Genomic DNA, 20,919 nt, shown 5'->3' on the forward strand with positions numbered 1-20,919 from the left:
CTTTTGGAAATACAAATTCTAGCAACCCACCCCAGACAAAACAAAAAACAACAACAAAAAAACCCTCGGGGTACATCTCAGCAGTCTGTATTTAAAGACTTCCAGGTGAATCTGATGCATGCAAATCAGGTGATGCATGGAATCACTATTCTAGATCCTTGCTACTCTAAGCATGGTCCAGAGTTCAGCATCATTAGCTACATTCATAAATGTATCAAACATGACATGATGTTTGGTTATAGTGCCTGTGCTTTCAAAAATGTTATTTTCATATAGAGATGATGAAAACTTAACTTTCCTACATCTTTCAACCTTATTAAAATTATTTGCAAAATGCTGGCATGGCAAAGTTTTCTAACAAAGTTTATGTTAAAGTTTCATGTGTATAATTTGTTACCTGATAAGTGCAGTACATTTTAAACCCTGATTTTCATAATTTTCTTTTATTAACTACTCGAGACATTGAACTTTGCTATTAAAATTTAATTTTCATGTTTTTAACTTTGACTTTATTTTACAGGCTTTGTTAGAAACAGCTGAAATGCAAACAGAAAAACAATTGTCAAGTCTATCAGGAAAAATAGAATGTGAAGGACCTAATCGTCATTTCAATACGTTCATTGGAACCTTGTATCTAAATGGTAAAAGGTATCATCTTTCACTTCTCAAACCTTTTTTTTTTTTAATGGAACATTAAAAATGGCAGTTTTTATTTTCTTGGTTGGTAACATTTTAAACCTTTATACTTTTTCATTTTTTACTTGACTTTGAAATACCTGAGGCATCAATATATTGTTTTTTAAAAAAGGAATTCTTAAGTATAAGAGGAAAGTGTATGACATTTTCTTAATCAGCTTACCTGCAAATGGAAGGACTAGAGAAGTTAGGTCCAAGTTCCCATTGCAGACAAGCACTTAGCACATCCCTTGGGGTAAATTAGTGGAAAGAACAAGGTTTTGAAAGTCATCCAAGGAGAGAAGCCACTAAGGATTTAGTTTGATAACGATGAAGGATTTTTCCTAATTTCTACTCCATTTCTACTTAGCTTCTACTTTAGACTTTCACAAAAACATCTTTTATATAGTGAGTTGGGCTGTGCTGGAGGGGAGGAGGACAAGTAAATATGGCAGACTGAACTTGCTTTGTGTGCTCTGAATGACCACATATAATCTTTTCTATAGATTACCAAATTGGCACACAGGTACTTATTCCTCCACCTAATCTTCCTTGACAATAAGATTTATAGTCACCATAGGTATCAGAGGTATTTTCTCTCCAAAATTTTAGTCAACATACTTTTTTGGGTTAGTGAGAAATGGATGATAAAACATTGTTTTTCCATGCTCTTTTAGAAGGAGGTACTTTCTATGAAGACACATTTGTTTTTATTGCTATTTCCCCCCAGTGTTGAACTTGACAAAAGAAAATATATATAAGGTGAAAGCTTAGGCTTGCTTTACATTGTGAAAAGAAAAGAAAAAACTTTTCGGTTAATTTATAAATGCTCTTCTTTATTTTTAGCCCTGTTCCAATTGGGCCTGATCAGATCTTGCTAAGAGGTACACAACTTAAAAATACTCAGTGGATCCTTGGTATAGTTGTTTACACTGGATTTGAAACCAAATTCATGCAGGTAAAATAATTTGTGATGACAGATAGTATTGCCTCTAGATTTTTTCTTCTTTTAGGAGGTGAGGGATTTAGTGTTTATCTCTTAAATTTAGGAAGCTTATTTCTGGGGGCAGCTGGGTGGCTCAGTTGGTTAAGTGTCTGCCTTTGGCTCAGGTCATGATCCCAGAGTCCTGGGATCAAGTCCCACATTGGGCTCCCTGCTCAGCAGGAAGTCTGCTTCTCCTTCTGCCCCTCCTCCTGCTCATGCTCTCTCTCTTAAATAAATAAATAAAATTTTTTTTTTAAAAGAAGCTTATTTCTGTTTATTAGCCTGAAGTTTGAAGGGAGGTCCATATTTCATTTTAGTCTATATGGCTCCCATTTATGATAAGATTATTTTGGTCAAATGACATTAGAAGTTCTACGTAAATTCTTACTCTCATGTACCATTCCTCTCAATCATCTTGCTTTCTTTTTTTAAATTCTATAATGAACAAATATTTAATAATACGTGTACAGACACACACATAAACGTGCAGAAAACACTTTGTGTTGGCAAAAATGGTATCAATCTGTACAGACTATTATACGAATTGCTATTTAAGACTTAAAATTACATTCTATATTAACATATGGAGGGGTGCCCGGGTGGCTCAGTCGGTTGAGCATTGGACTCTTGATTTTGGCTCAGGTTATGATCTCAGGGACGTGGTGGGATTGAGCCCTATATCAGGCTCCACGCTTAGAACAGAGTCTGCTTGAGATTCTTTCTCGCTCTCCCTCCACCCTTCCTCCCACTTGTGTGCTTGCTCTGTCTTAAATAAATAAATAAATAAATCTTTAACATGTGGAAGTAACATAGTTACATTAGAGAGTCTAGGGGAGAGAAACTATTATAAATATTGCTGCAGTGAACATGGATAGTTGCTTATTTTTTTTCACAGAAGATAGATCTCTAGCACTGAAATTGTTGAAACAAAAGGCAGCATATTTTTTTAAAGTTTTTATTTAAATTCCAGTTGGGGAGAGCTGGTTGGGGGGATGGGTTGAATAGGTGATAGGGATTAAGTGTTGTGATGAGCACCAGCTGTTGTGTAGAAGTGTTGAATCACTAAATTGTATGCCTGAAAATCAATCACGGTCTTTGTTTTGGAGTAGGAATTTTTGCATGTTTATTATTCACGAGAAGTAACTTAACAGTAAGTCTACCCATTATACCATCTGCTAAAATACAACATTTGGCTTTGACTATTCCTTCTACAAATATCTCTTTAGTACTTTTGTAATGCCAGACACTGTGCTAAGACCTTGGGGTGTAGTAGGCCTGTTGCCTGTCCTTGAGTTACTTGCAGTGTGTGAAGGAAGACAGTCAAGGTAACATAATAGCAAGAGGTCACTCAGGAGGGGTAAGTATAGGATGCTCCGTGTCTGCACAGGCACTCCATCCAACCTGATGCTGAGGCTGTTGTGGGGAAGTAGCATGTAAAGCAAGACCTGAAGGCTGAGTAGAATACATGGGAGTGTCAAGGGCATGGGGAGGTTCAGAAAGAAAGGGAGGCAGGTTGGGACAGCACTAGGCCAAGAATTGGCATGTGCCTTATTGAGCAGTGCAACACAGTGTGACTGATGGCAGAGAAAGAAGGCATGGAATGGGGACAGACTAGTCTGAGGAAAGTTGGAGGCTGTACGACTGAAGACCTGGGTACATTTTCTTGCAAAGCTATGGCTGGTCTGTGACATTCCCCTGTGTTTGCTTCCCAATTTCTTGTCTCACTTTTCTTTTTCCTCTCATTCTTCCTGCCCTGGGATTGTACCCTGCAGTAACGCATTAATGGGTAAGATTTCCTTATACTCTGTATACTAGAAACCCCAGACTAAGACAGTGATATAAACACAGTCTATCCCCAAAAAGAAGTTTGTATTTGGACAGGGAACCAAGGGCAACGTAGAACACACATAATCATGACCCGTGATTCAGTTGTAAACTGCTCCACCCTCAAACAGTACCCTTCAAATGACCGCGCTGGCTTACTTAATTGTCCACCTGGTAATACAACACTGCATCTCAGATTTCACTGTCTACTGTTAATGGAAGAAGCCCACTCCATTATCCCCCCAGTATGGCTTGTCTGTGCTGCAGCTCATTGGAAAGTGCATCCTTTTCTATGATATTTTGTGGATGTAAATCATTGCAGAAGTTTATTATACATGTTGATTGTGTCATTTAAGAATAACAGAAATCTCAAAGAGGGCTTTTTCATGACTTCAGAAAAGAAAACTAGTAAATGTCAGTATTTCCTTATTGAAAGATTTTAAGTACAACACCCTTAGCTGAAAACTGTTCTGTATTGTATAACATTTGAAGACATTACTTATACAGGTTAACAAAAGAGAAGGAATGACATGATTGCTTTGGAGATATTATACATAAGTATATATACTTATATATATGTATACATATATTTATATATAGTATATAAATTATGTGCACACACACACGGACGTTCTCTAATACTAGGCTTAATGCAGTTAAACCTAGGATTTTAAAAAATCTTATTCATATGCTTTGTAAAAAAGTTGAGTAATTTAGAGTACCAACTCATATTTTCATAACTTGTAGACTTTGAGGATTTATGCTTCTACATTTAAAAAAAATGTAGAAATGGTAAACTTAATCTGGCAAAGTGTGATTGAAAAGTTAAATATTTATATCTACCTATATCTGTATATATCTATATGCTTGCCAATTATATATGTTATATATTAAAAAATTAAATACACATATATTTGCCAATATTTCAGTAGACCTCAGCAGACAATTATCAGAAATTTATGGGCAAATCTGAAATGCTAATAGAAAATTATTATTTGAAACTCTCACTGTATCCTTAACCCAGAGCTTTGGTTTCCCTGAAATATGCATGTGTCAGAGCAATTATTGTACTGGTAAAATCTTGAATATTTTCCCAACAGACTCAGATGAAAGGTATCTTTCTACGGTTTTTAAACCAGAAATAATTCAATAAGTATAAGTAGTAAAACCAACAAATTAGTATGGTCTTTTTTTGGGGGGTTCTGTACAGATCACCTAGACTGATTTACCACATTTGATTTTTTTTTTTTAAACCCTAGAACTCTGGGGTGATAGATCATCTGTGTGAATATGTTCTTTGTGAATTAGTAAAAAATGCTTCAAGGACCGAAGTGGAAAAGCCATGTCATTCAACAATATGGCACACTTTTAGTCTTGGTAGTTATTTGGCAAAAAAAAAAAAAAAGTGTGCTATTTTTCAGCTGTTAGGATTTTTGACCTCTTCTTGTCATCAGAGTATTCATGAATTATAATTCCTTTGATTGTTTTTCATTCTTTTTGGTGTGTGTGCATGTGCTATTATGCAGAATTCTATCAGATTGCCTCTCAAGAGATCAAATGTTGAGAAGGTGACCAGTGTGCAGATCCTGGTGTTGTTCCTGCTGCTCCTGGCCATGTCCTTGGTGAGCTGTTTGGGAGCCATACTCTGGAATGACTGGTACGGAGAAGGCATTTGGTACATCAGGACGAAGGGTAAATGTCCAAGGGTGGTAAGAAGCTACCATTTTGGGAGTTGTAATGCTGTAACCCTGAGGATTAACCTGAGTTTAGAAACAATGTTTCCTTCTTAAAATTGTTCTGCCAGTTCCGCATAATCTTGGCATTCCAGAATAAAGGAGAGGGAGGAGTCAAGGCAGAGGAATGAGACTGAGCCAGACAGACAAGGCCTACATCGCTGCCTCTACCACCTAGCCACCAGAAGTTGGACAAGGCTTTTTACTTCTCTGGGCTTCTCTTTTTACTTCTTCTTCCCTCATTTGAAAATGGCAATAATACCCACCTCACTGGGTTAGTACAGTGCTCTGTGGACAATGAATGATGCCAAGAAAATGACTACAAGGGGCCCCCCCGAAGGGGATTCAGTGGTTAAATTGACCAGAAGGTCAGTAAAAGATTTAAAGGTAAACTATCCTTGGCATTAAAAGTTCAGTCTTTTTTTTTTTTTTGCTTATGTCTTTCCATGTTTTCAGAATTAGCTGTCATACATCTTTCTGCCTTTTCTCATCTATCAGCTGAGGATTTTAAATTTTTCTAACTTCCTTTGAGAGGATCTGTCTGGGAGCATCTTAAAGAAGCTAAGATAAAGACTTTGTAGATTGGATAAAAAAAAAAATCAAAGATTCATTCTTATGCAATCTGGATTTCTAGATGGTACCTATCCAGTTTTTATCTCAAGCTTTTAGATTTTCAATGATTTCAAAAAAGTAATCTCAATTTAAATGTGCTTGTTTAATTTGTCCGAGCCCAGAGCCGTGAATATTATCTCATTTTGAAACAGACGCAAATTCTTACAGAAGTCACTGATATTTTGTTGCAGATAAAATGTGTCAAGTTCTGCATAGCCTACAAATGACCTGTTCTTTCCTTCTTGATCAGACTTCTTGAAAGAAGAGACAACCCTCATTGTTTCTATTTTCTTGCATCCTGGTCACTCTTGGGTCCATTTCCATCTGTTGTCCACTTCAACCAGTCTACTGGAATTGTGGCTCAAGGGTAGGAATCAGTTCCCAGTTGCCAAACCCAGTGGTCATTTTTTTAAGTGGGATCTAATTGGACCCCTGCCACCCTCTTCTGATATTTTTTTTTAAACCATCTCTTCCCTATTTGATTCATAGAAACTTTCATCTGCCTTTTAAATGCTGGTATTTTTCAGGATCCTAGGTTCACCAGGAATGTCTCAACTTGGGTCCATAAATCCTAAAAATTTTGTGAGAACTTCATTCATATATGTATATGTGCATGTTGTTTTCCTGCAGAAGAGCCTTCACTGGCTTCTTAGGGATTATCCTGTCCAAGAAAATCCTTCTAAGAGAGCTTACTTGCTCTAATAATTTCATCTGTCATCTATCAGTTGATGTCTTCTACCTGTTTGCCTCCAGCTCAGATCACTCTCTGAATTATTAACTCATTGTTGTCTGGACATTACTTTCCAGGTATCATGTAGACTTTTTTTTTTTAATTAATTTAATTTTATTATGTTATGTTAGTCACCATGCAGTATATCATTAGTTTTTGATGTGGTGTTCCATGATTCATTGTTTGTGTATAACACCCAGTTCTCCATGCAATACGTGCCCTCCTTAATACCCATCACTGGGCTAACCCATCCCCCCACCTCCCCTCCCCTCTAAAACCCTCAATTTGTTTCTTGGAGTCCATAATCTCTCATGGTTCGTCTCCCCCTCTGATTTCCCCCCCTTCATTTTTCCCTTCCTTCTTCTAATGTCCTCCATGCTACTCCTTATGTTCCACAAATAAGTGAAACCATATAAAAATTGACTTTCTCTGCTTGACTTCTTAATTCAGCACGTACAAAACTAAATGGATCTTCTTTCCCCAAACCATTGTCTTTTTTCAGTATTCTCCATGTAAATTGTAGGTACTCCATCCAATCATCATCCAAGCTAGAAACATAAAGGTCACTCTTACTCCTCCTTCTCAGCTTCCTCCTCTTTTCCCCACTCCTACCCCTATGGCCTTCATCATCCAATCAGTCCCAAAGTCTTGTTCATTCCACCTTTTCAATATTTTCTCTGTGTGTACTCTCTTTTTCATCCCTGGACAACTGTCACAGTTTTCCAACTGGTTGCCCAGCCCTCAGTCAAGTTCTACTCCAATTCATTCTTCATACAGTTTCCAGAAAGATGCAGATAAAAAATAGTTATGAATACATGCAGTAGCTTCAGTGTATCCTGTTGTTTACGCTGGTATGGTAGACTACTACCTGATGGCCCACTGCTTGTTTTTGTAAATAAAATTTTATCGGAGCACAGCCATTCTTATTTATTTATGTATTATCTGTGATTATTTCAGTGCTACAATAGCAGAGTTGAGTAATTGAAACAGAGACTGTATGTCCTGCAAAACCTAACCTAAAATATTTCCCCTCTGGCTGTAGACTCCTGGCCTACAGGGTCAAGATAAATCTCCTTTAGCATGGCATATCAGGACTTTTATAATCTGGTCCTATCTTCATCACCTGATACCTCACCACTTCTTCCTGAGCACTTGGTCCCTATTCACAGAAGATTGACTTTTGATCTATTTCATGATCCTTCCATCCAGCAGTTGCTTCAGCATCCCTAGGCCTTTCATCTTGTGCTCCTTCCTTCTGCCTCAAATGCATCTCTGGTCCCTTCTTGACTGGATACCTGTCACTTCTCATTTCAGTCCAAGATGAGGTATTACCTTCTCCAGTAGCATTTCCTATATCTTATCTTCCTCTTTTAATTTAATTAGGAGCCCTCTTGGCTTCTATAATGATATCCTTAATAGATATCATTCCATTTCCATGTTTTATAATTATTGTTTGTCCCTCTCCCCCCAGCTAGATTGTGAATTTTTGAAAATTGTGAATTTTTGGGAATCATTGTATCTTTAACTCCAAGAACAGTGCCATTTCATAATAGGAACTCAGTAATTTTTTGGCTAAAAGAAATAATTTTATATTTAGAAACAGAACTGTATAGTTTTCTAGTCCAGCCCCTTGTTTTATGAAAGTGAAACAGATTCTGTATATTTACCAAAAAGCACAGAGGAACTTAGTGGCTTATTTGGAATGAGAATCCATAATTGGCTCTAGACTACTACACCACTCTACCGGGATATTCTAGTCCAAAAGAAGAAAAAGGTATTGGGTAATTAAAGTATAACTATATTTTTAGTAATTAATAAATATATCAAAGCACTTGATCTTGTCTCCACTTCTCTGTCCATCAAATGGCCATAATAATATCTGCCTCTAGTATTCCTAAAAGAATAATTTATGACCACAAAGTAATACAGTAAGTATAAAAGTATAAATATAGCAAATAAGGGAAAGTTCGTAAACTCAGTGGTGATAAGAGTTTGAATAGATATGATAGCAAATTAAACTTGACTTTTGCTTTTATTTTTTATTTTTTTTAAAGGCTTTGTTTATTTGACAGAGAGATAGAAAGAGAACACAAGTAGGCAGAGAGGCAGGCAGAGGGAGAGGGAGAAGCAGGCTTCCCACTGAGCAGGGAGCCCGATGCAGGGCTCGATCCCAGGACCCCGGGACCACGACCTGAGCCGAAGGCAGCCGCTTAACCGACTGAGCCACCAGGCGCCCCAAACTTGACTTTTAAATTGATGGAATTTAGAAATCTAGATTTAACTACTGTTCTAAATTACAAGTGTGCGCCTTTCTTAGGAAAAATGAATATAAAATTTTAATTTAAAATTATTATTTAATTTTGTCTTTATATATACATATTTATGTTTAATTACACTTTACAAATCAATTTGTGTTTAGTTCTTTTCAGTTATAACCCCACCTCCCATAACTCAACATATAAATTTAATATTTAAGGTTGAGATGTAAGTTTTCAGAAAGACATGTATAAAGCAGCATGTATATATCCCCTGAATACCTTCTAGATATTTTTCAGTACATTTCTGTGAAATTAGATTGAATTTTTATTGCAAAATTACTCTCTCAAATGTACCTATCTCTTTAAAAAGGAGGATATCACTAGGTTTTACAAGTATCATATTCATTTTTTTTCTTTTCCTTTGGCTTCACTTTCCTTCTTTCCCTGAGTTTTAAAAAATCATTTGTTATTTCTTTGTCTTCAAGCCATGTAGTTCCTGCTAAATAAGATGTCCTCATTCTCTTCCCCTCATCTTCTCCATTTAACAAACTCCCTTCTTCAAACTTTGCTGCACCCTCTTCCTGGGCCCTCCACTTTGTGCTGTTGTTGTTACTCTCCGTGTTCAGTGCTAGCATGGAATTCATCACGCCGTACTTCCTGACTCATCTTCCCTTCTCAAGCCGCATCCAAAGCTCCCTGAGGGCGGGGTCTATCTCTTGCTAGATCTTGTACTTTGATACCTGCCATCCGCCCTATTACATGGTTGGTGCTTCACTGATCCTTTAAAAACCATTTTGATGTGTCCATTTCATTATACTTTAGAGAAGTTTCATACAGAAGTGTTCACAATTTTAAAAAGTAATAATGCAAACAAAGATGAAGAAAGCTATTGCCTGAAGCTGTGACACGATTCCTCCGCTCTTCTTCTGCAGATTACAGCTCCCACAGCTTAGGGTTTGACTTATTGGTGTTCATCATCCTGTACCACAATCTCATCCCCATAAGCCTGCTGGTCACTCTGGAAATTGTGAAATATGTTCAGGCCATGTTTATAAACTGGGTGAGTATTGAAATCAGAAAGTTTAAAAAACAGTTCTCTCTTGATCTGTGGCTTTGGTTTTGAAAATTAGCATAGCAGTTCTCACCATGGGGCTAGTACATGGGCCAGTTGTGTTTTTGACAGGGAAGCCAAACATTGGTGTCAGCCTGACTCCAACGTGCCTGGGCCTTTCTGTGTCACTATTGAGGACACCATTGTTTCATATGTTTATTCTAAGTGAAAGGAAAGATTTAAGAGTTAGTGGCTTAGTAGCAACTGTGAAGAGATAGCCCATTAAGAGATAGCCCATTCAGTGGGAAGCCTGCTGCTTTCTCTCTCTCCCACGCCCCCTGCTTGTGTTCCCTCTCTCGCTGTGTCTCTCTCTGTCAAATAAATAAATAAAGTCTTAAGAAAAAAATGTAAGATCCTCGAGAGGAGAAGAGTCCAGTAGACTTATAATAGATTTACATACCTTGGCAAGAGTGACAGAAACAGCTATTTCAGAATCATTTCACATCAAGGAAAAGATATCTTAAGTGAAAACCATGCATTCACTTAAGTAAATACTTAATAACCTGTGACTGAATGAATTTTCCAATTTGAAAGTATGGTTGCAATTTTCAGTTCTATTTTAAAAGATTTTTCCTGGAAGTAAGATTTTTGCTAGATATCTCATTAAAATGATCTCCCTATGCCAATAAATTACCACCAGTTGAAGCGTACAAAATGAGACAGAGTGCTTTTAAATGTATTCTCATTTAATTTTCATAGGAATGCTGGGCAATCCATGTTATTGCTCCCATTTTATAGATGTAGTAGCTGCAAAGCACCCTCAGGATCCCACAGAGTGAGAGCCTGAGGCAGAGCCGGGATTTGGAAGCCAGGTCTTCCAATACCAAACCAACGATACACTGACATTTGTTTCTACATAACATTGCCTCTCCTGAATCAGCTCTGCCAACGTACGTGAGACGCTAACACCCGAGACTCTCCAAGTATTCTACACTCGCCATTTTGAATTCTTTCTCATGTCAGCCACGTCAGAAGACCAGTGGCGGTACAGTCGACCTGAAGAAATTTTGAGCCTAGTTCTGACTGTGTGTCTTGGCTATTTTGTTCATATCTTGCAGGATGAAGATATGCATTATAAAGGAAATAATGTCTATGCCATGGCCAGAACATCCAATCTCAATGAAGAGCTTGGGCAGGTGAGGGCCCCTTCAGGGACTGGGTCCGTGACAGGAACTTTGAAGAAGGTGGATCTAGGGAGAGGGTGAGCAAAGTTGAAGTGCTGAATTCAGCCACAGGCTGTAGTTAATATGATACCCATATGGAACTTCAAAAGTAGGATTTGTTAAAAATATTGATAATGCATCCTGGGTTGCAACCTAATACAGGTTATTAATGTGCTTAGGAAAGAGTAGAAGAGCTGGAGAGGCAGGTAGGGAAAGCTTCAGTTAGCTCTCAAGTTTTCACTTAGCTTTCAGGGAGTCACAGGTGGCCATGCTCCTGCTTCCCTAGGGCAGATGACTCTTGGGAAAGCTTCAGGAGCTGCTGCAAAATTTTCCACCTGCCTAACCCATGTACCCTCAGGCCTTTAGTCCCTGCAATACACTACAAAGGGGCAGAAATGATGCCAGGTTACCAACAGACAGTTGGTGACCTTCTAAATGACAGCGGTGCGGTTACAAGTAGAAATTGTTTTTCAAAACTCCCACAGTTATTTGTCAGTTATATCACAGGACAGCTGGAAGAACCCAACGAACTCCCACAGTTGTGTGGTACCTGACAGGAGGAAGACTTCTGATTGTTATTTTTCTGTAATTACTTTTTGTTCTTAATATATTTTTTCACAAGATTATAATTTCCCATCTTTCAATTAATTGGAGGCAATATGTAAATTATGGTAAAAGCAGAATTTTGGAGTTAAGCTTCCTGGGAGTGAACCCTGATTTCACCCACTTATAAGCAATGTCACCATGGGTTTCTTAGGTAACTTGCTGGCCTTCATTCCTCATCTGTAAATCAGGAGAGATGATAGCATCTACTTCAGAAAGTTGTTCGGAGGATTGAATAAGATAATGTATTTGTGGGGCGCCTGGGTGGCTCAGTCATTAAGCATCTGCCTTCCGCTCGGGTCATGATCCCAGGGTCCTGGGATCGAGCCCCACATCGGGCTCCCTCCTCAGCGGGAAGTCTGCTTCTCCCTCTCCCTCTGTCTGCCGCTCTGCCTACTTGTGCTCTCTATCTCTCTGGCAAATAAATAAATAAAATCTTAAAAAAAAAAAAAAGATAATGTATTTGTGATATACTGAGCATAGTACCTAGTATGAAGAGGGGATTTAATTAATGCTAATAATTATAACCAGTAATTTGCATATATGCTTTCTAATTTAGGGTCACCTTGTATAGTATCATTTGAATAGAGAGTTCCCAGTAAATATTTATTTTAGAAGGTTTCTGGTGCCTGGAAATGCCTGATCTGAGAACATGAACAGCATTTTTACCTTGGACAAGTAAAGATGAAGGAGGATGGAATCTAGCAACTTTTCTGCTTAGGAAAATCTGATTACTTGCTAATTCTCTAAACATGTTTTCTGTTGACAATTGGGAAACTGACAAGTTGCCTTGTCAGTTGACTCTAGCCTCTTTAGAGTGGTAATTAAATAGAATAAAACTGGCTGTGGAACTCAAGCTTTAAAAATTAATTATATTGTTTATGTAGGTAATACCTAAAGATAAGGGCAGAAATCAATGAAATTGAAAACAGAAGACAATAGAGGATTTAATATTCAGAATATATCAAAAAACTACAACTCAATCTCAAAACCACAAATAACCCAATTCAAGAATTGGCAAGGGATTTTAATAGGCATTTCTCCAAAGAATATACATAAATGGACAATAAGCACATGAAAAGTGGTCAACATTACTAATCTTTAGGGAAATGCAAATTAAGGCCTCATTGAGACACCATTTCACACCCACTAGAATGGCTACTATAAAACAATAATACCAACAGAGAACAACAAGTGTTCGTGAGGACGTGGAGAGAGTTGAACCCTTGTGCTCTACTGGTGAAAATATAAAATAATGCGGCCACTGTGGAAAACAGTATGGTGGAACCTCAAAAAATTAAACTGAGGATTACTATATATTCCAACAATCCAACTTTTGGATATTTTCATGAAATAATTGAGAGTAGGGACTCAACCAGGTATTATATGCAGATGTTTTTAGCAGCAGCATTCACAATAGCCAAATGGTGGATACAACTGAAATTTCCATCAATAGATAAATGGTTAAACAAAATGTGGTATATACATGCAATGGAATATTATTCAGCCCCGAAAATGATCGAAATTCAGAAACATGCTACAACATGGGTGGACCTTGGATCTCATACTAAATGAAACATGCCAGACACAAAAGGACAAGTAGTATATGATTCCACTTATATGAGGTACCTGGAATAGTCAGACTCATAGAGACAGAAAGCAGCATAGTGGTTACCTGGGACTATGGGAGAGGAAAGAATGGGGAGTTACTATATTGTTGATAAGAGGTTTCAGTTTGGGATGATGAAAAAGTTCTGGAGATGGATGGTGAGGATGGTTGCACAATTATGTGAATGTGCTCAATAACACTTAAAAATGGTTAAAATGGTAAATTTTATCTAAGTACATTTTACCATAATAAAAAATGCTTTAACACTGCCTCTTTCCCTTTTTTACTGAGCTATAATTGACACAAATGATTATATTAGTTTCAGGTGTACAACATAATGGTTTGATATTTGTAAATATTGCAAAATGACCATCACAATACATCTAGTTAACATCTGTCACCATATATAGTTAGAGTTCTGGTGATGAGAACTTTTGGATTTGCAATACAGTATTTTTTTTTTGAAAATGCAATATAGTATTATTGACTATAATCACCATGCTCAGGATTTATTTTATAACTGGAGGTTTGTACCTTTTGACCCCCTTCGCCCATTTTGCTCACCCAACACTCCCTGCCTCTGGCAACCACCAATTTGTTCTCTGTAGCTATGAGTTTAGTTATTTTTGTTTTTCAGATCGCACATGTGAGATCATGTGGTATTTGTCTTTCTTTGTCTGACTTATTTCAGACAGCGTAATGCCCTCAAAGTCTTTTAACGTTATACAAAGGGCAAGATCTTCTTTCTTATGGCTGAATTGTGTGTGTGTGCACACGTGTGTGCATAATTATGTATCATTATATATACACCACATTTTCTTTATCCATTCATCCATTGACAGACACTCAGGTTGTTTCATCTTGGCTATTGTAGATAATGCTGCCATGAACATGGGGGTACTTATATTTTTTCAAATTAGTTTTTTCATTTTCTTCAGATAAATACCCAGAAATGGAATTGCTGGTAGTTCTATTTTTAATTTTTTGAGGAGCTTCCATGCTATTTTCCTTAGTGGTTGTCTCAATTTACTTTCCCACCAACAGTGCACCAAGGGTTCCCTTTTCTCCACATCCTCACCAACACTTGTTATTTTTTATCTTTTGGTAATCACCATTCTAACAGGTGTGAAAGTGATATCTCATTATGGTTCTGGTTTGTAGTTCCCTGATGATTAGTGATGCTGAGCATCTTTTCATGTGTCTGGTGGCCATTTGTATGTCTTCTTTGGAAAAATGTCTATTGAGATCGTCTCCTCATTTTTTTAAATTGGATTGCTATTTTGCTGTTGCATCATATGAGTTCTTTATATATTCTGGATATTAACCCCCCTCATCAAATATATGATTTGCAAACATTTTCTCCCATTCATTGTGTTACCTTTTTATTTTGTTGATGGTTTGCTTTGCTTTACAAAAACTTTTTAATTTGATGTAGTCCCACTTGTTTATTTTTGCTTTTGTTGTCTTAGTTTTTAGTGTCAAATCCAAAAAATCCTCACCAAGATTGATATCAAAGATCTTACTACCTATGTTTTCTTCTAGAGGTTTTATGGTTTCAGGTTCTTCTGTTCAAGTCTTTAGTCCATTTTGAGTTGATTTTGTAGATGGTGTAAGAAAGTGGTCCAGTTTCATTTTTTTGCACGTAGTTATCCAGTTTATTGAAGAGACTGTCATTTATTTATTGAATACCATTTTTTGAAGAGACTATCCTTTCCTTAATGTATATTTTTGGCTCCTTTGTTGTAAATTAATTGATGATAGGTGTGTTCGTTATTTCTGAGCTCTCTATTCTGTTCCATTGATCTATGTGTCTGTTCTTATGCCAATACCATACATTTGGATTGCTATAGTTTTGTAACATAGTTTGAAATCAGGAAGCATACTGCCTCCAGCTTTGTTCTTTTTCAAGATTGCCTTGGTTATTTGGGGTCTTTTGTGGTTCCAGACACATTTTAGGATTGTTTGTTCTAAATCTGTGAAAAATGCCATGAGAATCTTGATAGGGGTTACTTTGAATCTGTAGTTTGCTTTGGGTAGCATGGACATTTTAACAATGTTAATTCCTCCAGTGCATGAATGTGGAATATCTTTCCATTTGTTTGTGTCTTTTTCACTTTTTTTTTTTTTTAACAGTGTATAGGTCTTTCCCTTCCTTGCTTAAATTTATTCCTAGGTATTTTATTCTTTTTAATGCAATTGTAAATGAAATTGTTAATTTCTCTTTTTCTGGTAATTCATTATTAATGTATAGAAATGCAATATTACACTATATATTAACTAACTAGAATTTAAATAAAAATTTTTAAAAAATTAAAATTGAAAAGAGTGAACCATAATGTAAACTATGGACTTCAGTAATAATGATAAGGCAGTGTAGGGTTTTTGACTGTGACAGATGTACCACTCTGGGGCAGGATGGCAGGAGTGGGACAGGCTATGCATGTGTTGGAGCAGAAGATATATGAGAACTCTATACTTTCCACTCAATTTTGCTGTTAAAACTGCTCTAAAAAATAAAGTCTATTTTTAAAAAACCCAAAAATAAAAAATAAAATTGAAAAGAAAACAAAATGCAATAGATATTTGTATGTTGACGTTATATCCTGTAACTTTACTGAATCCATTGATTCTAGCAGCTTTTTGGTGCAGTCTTTAGGGTTTTCTATATATGAAATGTCATCTGCAAATAGTGACAGTTTTACATCTTCCTTTTTAATTTGGATGCCTCTCACTTTTCTTGCCTAATTGTTCTGGCCAGGATTTCCAATGCTATGTTGAATAAAGTGGTGAGAGGAAGCACCCCTTCTTGTTTCTGATCTTAGAGGAGAAGTTTTCAGCTTTTCACCATTGACCACTGGTGTTACCAGCAGGCTTGTCACATTGACTTTATTATGGTGAGGTTTCTTCCTTTAACCCCACTTCATTGAGAGTTTTTATCATAAATGGATATTGAATTTTGTAAAATGCTTTTTCAGCCTCTATTGAGATGGTCATATGTTTTGTCCTTTATTTTGTTAATGTGGTAAATCACATTGATTTAACTATTCTTATATCCCTAGAATAAATTCCACTTGATTATGTTGTGTGATCCTTTCAATGTACTGTTGAATTCGATTTGCTAATATGTTGTTGAGTATTTTTGCATCTATGTTCATCAGGGATATTGGCCTGTAATTTTTTTTCTTGTGGTGTCTTTGGTTTTGGGGTGTGTGTGTATGTGTGTGTGTGTGTGTGTATCTATATATCTACTTAATGTTTTCTAGAGACTTTTGATGAGATTTCTTGTGGCAAAAAAATGAACTTGGACTTCTGATTTTCTTAGGTTTGATGGCTTGAAATTTACTTTGCTTATTAACCTAGAAATTTCCCTGCCGTGTAAAACAAAGAAAAGAGAATCTCTGAAAGAAGTATAAATATTAAAGGTAGAATTTTTATAGACTGAACTTCTTGTTTCCTAAAAGTTCAAAGATTTTGAGGATTTGAAGAGAAAGAACTTGATTTTGTCTTTGTTCTGTAAATATAGCTTATATTTATGTTATCATGTTTGTTTTTTCTTTGTTTAGGTAAAATACTTATTTTCTGATAAAACAGGAACCCTCACTTGCAATATTATGACATTTAAGAAGTGTACCATTGCAGGTATAATTTATGGGTAAGTGTTCTTATTGCCATACTCTGTTGAAAATTCTCATTTTTGTCTTAAATTAATTAGCCTTTATTTACTTCAAAACTTATATGAATTTCTAATAACATAGCTATATCTGAATGAAATGGCTGGGTGATAGTCATTGGGGAGGGTATGTGCTATGGTGAGTGCTGTGAATTGTGTAAGCCTGTTGAATCACAGACCTGTACCTCTGAAACAAATAATACATTATATGTTTAAAAAAAAAAAGAAGAAGATAGCAGGAAGGGAAAAATGAAGGGGGGGAAATCAGAGGGGGAGACGAACCATGAGAGACTACGGACTCTGAGAAACAAACTGACGGTTCTAGAGGGGAGGGGGGTGGGGGGATGGGTTAGCCTGGTGATGGGTATTAAAGAGGGCACGTATTGAATGGAGCACTGGGTGTTATAAGCAAACAATGAATCATGGAACACTACATCAAAAACTAATGATGTAATGTATGGTGATTAACATAACATAATAAAAAAATAAATAAAACTTAATGTAACCTAAATGAAAATTTGCAGTTGTTAAAAAAATAAGGTTTATATTTGCTTTTATATGTGCTTAGAATTCCTAAAGCATTTTATATCTATAGTCTTAAAACCATTATATTTCCTCCCTCATTTTCCCTCAGAAATCAGTCAGACAGAAGTGATATCGATTTGGAAAAATTAAGGTAACTAGACAACATTCTTTTCTACTTTGCCCATGTTCCTCCCTTCCCACCCCCCTCCCATGGACTTTTTACCAGTGCTGGAGTTCTGATATATGATAACACAACTGTCCCTTGTCAAGCCCTACAAGGCAGCTCCCAGAAATCTCCCCTGGATAGATCTTTCCCATGTGATATTCAAAGAACCCAGAACCCAGAATCCAGGCTTTGATTTAATGCTTTTATAGTTACTCTGTCTTAGATTCTGTATAACTATATGGGATTCCACACAAATTTAGGCATTTTCTAATGCCATTTTGCAACTTGAGGACTGATAGGATTATAATTCGACAGAGCTTTAAATATTTACTATATAGTTTACCCTTGAACAACACAGAGGCTAGGGGTGCTGACCACCCCCCATGCAGCTGAAAATCCGTGTATAGCTTTTACCTCCCCAATTAACTACTAAGAGCCTACTGTTGGACCAGAAACCTTACAGATAATATAAACAGTTGATTAACACACATTTTGTATATGTATTATATAGGGTGCTATAACAATAAAGCTAGAGAAAAGAAAATGATACTAAGAAAATTACAAAGAAGACAAAATACATTGACTGTATGATAAAAATCTGTGTATAAGGGGATTTGCACAGTTGATACCCATGTTACTCAAGGGTCGGTGGTAGCTCTACAGACTCGATACTGTAACTTACTAAAAACGTGTTCACTTGAGGTCCACTTGATTGCTGACTGGCCCCATCAGGAATTTTAATTACAACAAATCTTCTCTATTCTTCCTCAGTCTGTCACCCTCTGTCATCACAGAGTCCTGCGAATTTAATGACCCAAAATTACTGCAGAACTTTGAAAATGGCCACGTAAGTCTGCTATTTTCACTCAAAGCCAACAGGGGTAATGCTACCTAACTTTAAAAAATATTTATGGTTTATTAAAAGGTATAATTTTCTCAGCCAGCAAAGAGTCTTGAATTTTTTTTTGATGTTAATAAACAGTGGACTTCATACTGATATTAGGAAGGTTGTGCTAAACTTGGTGTCAATGAATCCAAACATTAAGAAGGAATATTTTACTATGTAGCAATCTATGTAAGAAAATCTCTAAATGCTTCTAAGCTATTTGGTTCTATTGTATGTTACCAATATCTTCATTTACCAGTTTTAAGATACTGATCTACTTGATTTGAAATCTTGATCTTCTCAAAAATAAAAGTGATCTTTTAAAACATAAAGCTGTACATGCCCTTCCTTTGCTTAAAAACCTTCAGCGAACTAGCAGCCCTTCTTAAGATAAAATCCTAATTCATTACTGTGGCTTTCTCTCCATACTCATTCTGTGTCACTGTTCCCCTTGTTCAAGATGCTGGAGTCACACTTATCTTGACGTTCACAAACCTATGAATCTGTTTCCTGACTCAGGGCCTTTGAAAGTGCTATTCCCTTTGCCTAGTATGTACCACAGTCACATGTCAGTGAACACAGCTAACTAACCTTTCCATTTAGGTCTTAATTTAAATATTATCTCCTCGATGTATCCCCCCACCCCTGATCACCTCCCTAAAATAGGCCCCTCTATTCTCTGTAACAACCCCTATTTTTTCCTCCAGCTTTGAGAAAACCTCTTTCCCTAGTGAGACTAGAAGCTCCAGGAGAACAGCGTCACCTTCACTGAGGTCTCCCCAGCCCTGCACTGTCTCCACCTCGGTGGCCACTCTACCAACACATTTTGAATGTGTGATATGGTTTTTAGTCAGTGCCTGGCTCTGTGTACCTGAAGTGAAACCACAGTTGATACAAATTGCAGACTATATATTAAGTCTTATGTCACTGGTCTTGGAAGAGACTCATTAGCTCTGTGCCTTTTTTATAGCCCACGAAAGATTATATAAAGGAATTTCTTACCCTGTTATGTGTGTGCCACACTGTTGTTCCTGAGAGAGATGGAAAGGATATAATCTACCAGGCTTCCTCCCCAGGTAGGTGCTGTGTGCCCCTAGAGCTCCTGGTAGGTGATGAGCCCTGAGAAGAGGCGAGATACTCCTGCTGATCCCTGGATTGCTCCTGTGTTGCTCCTTGCCTGGACTTCTCATGGGTCAGGGGTATTCATGGTACTGGGTATTTACTGGGGCTCCTCCCTACACCCCCAAAGACTGCCATAAGGAGGCTGGTCAGGAGGGCCCTCTGGGCTGGGGTTCAATAGAACATTTACTTATAACCAGTAACAAGGCAGGAGTAAGGTTAAGGCACCACACCATGTTGTGGAGATTCTATTAATGGCTTTAGAACAAAATCATAATGAGTACTAAGAAAGAACTATATCTTAACCCCACTGAAAAAGGCCTATTTAACCAAATTTCCTCTTTTATGAATGCCTTCTGCTACCTAGGTAAGTACATTTGGATCCAAAAAAAAAAAAAAAAGCCAAGTTTAAAAAAAAATTCATGGTGTTTTAGTACTGGAGAATGGAAATCTGTTTTAATTAAATTCGGTATTCACGTATTTGCTCCATCTCCATTAATACAGACTTTTTATTGACAGATGAAGCAGCGTTAGTGAAAGGAGTGAAGAAGCTTGGCTTTGTTTTTACTACAAGAACGCCAACCTCTGTCACTGTAGAAGCTGTGAGTAACGTCTTACATGCTTTCTCATGGTTGACACTCCCCTTCCAGAGAGACACAAGTAGAGTAGTTGAGTGGAGAAGCTCTGGAATCTCAGTGCCAGGGATTCCCACCTGGACCCACACTTTCCCAGCCATATTCTCAGGCATGTTCCTTAACTTCTGTTTTTGCCCCAATCTTCTTATGCATGTCATAGGGTTTTTGGTGAGGATTAAATGAGTTAATATATGTACAGTAATTGGAATTAGTGCTTGGAGCAGAGAGAGTGCTCAATAAAAGTGAGCTATTTAAAAAAGAATCATCAGATCTTCAAGAAATATACTATTTTTTAATGAAAAATTAAAAATTTTCAAACTTTTTTGGTGAGTTTTCTTTTTGTGTTGATTTGTTCATTATATGTAATATATATTATGTATATATTTTTCTTGTTTTGTCTTGATGACCACTTACCACAAGCCTTTGATATTATGGGGAAGAATTGAAGCAATGTGAACATGGTGCCCAACACACTCATTTTTTTCCCCACTAATAATGCAGTAGTTAGGGATGTCTACTAGACATTCAGTCCTTAGCAGAATGGACTGACTGATTCATCTTTATATCTGTGGTATGTGTCACATGGACAACTCTCAAATTATTTGAAATTCTGAA

General features: G+C 36.9%; 1 protein-coding gene across 1 annotated transcript in view; it reads left to right on the forward strand.

The window, feature by feature from the left end:
* Positions 1-20,919, forward strand: part of LOC118009101 (phospholipid-transporting ATPase IB-like) — a 217,108-nt gene that overhangs the window by 61,566 nt on the left and 134,623 nt on the right. Inside the window, exons 11-19 of the mRNA XM_035002919.1 lie at positions 521-648; positions 1,522-1,633; positions 5,011-5,176; positions 9,750-9,877; positions 10,987-11,064; positions 16,867-16,955; positions 18,397-18,511; positions 19,521-19,626; positions 20,189-20,271. Of these exons, the coding sequence (XP_034858810.1) occupies positions 521-648; positions 1,522-1,633; positions 5,011-5,176; positions 9,750-9,877; positions 10,987-11,064; positions 16,867-16,955; positions 18,397-18,511; positions 19,521-19,626; positions 20,189-20,271 (1,005 nt within the window). The remainder of the gene's footprint in view (positions 1-520; positions 649-1,521; positions 1,634-5,010; positions 5,177-9,749; positions 9,878-10,986; positions 11,065-16,866; positions 16,956-18,396; positions 18,512-19,520; positions 19,627-20,188; positions 20,272-20,919) is intronic.

Source organism: Mirounga leonina, unplaced genomic scaffold, assembly GCF_011800145.1.
Source record: "Mirounga leonina isolate KUSES-001 unplaced genomic scaffold, KU_Mleo_1.0 Mir_127, whole genome shotgun sequence".
NCBI lineage: Eukaryota > Metazoa > Chordata > Mammalia > Carnivora > Phocidae > Mirounga > Mirounga leonina.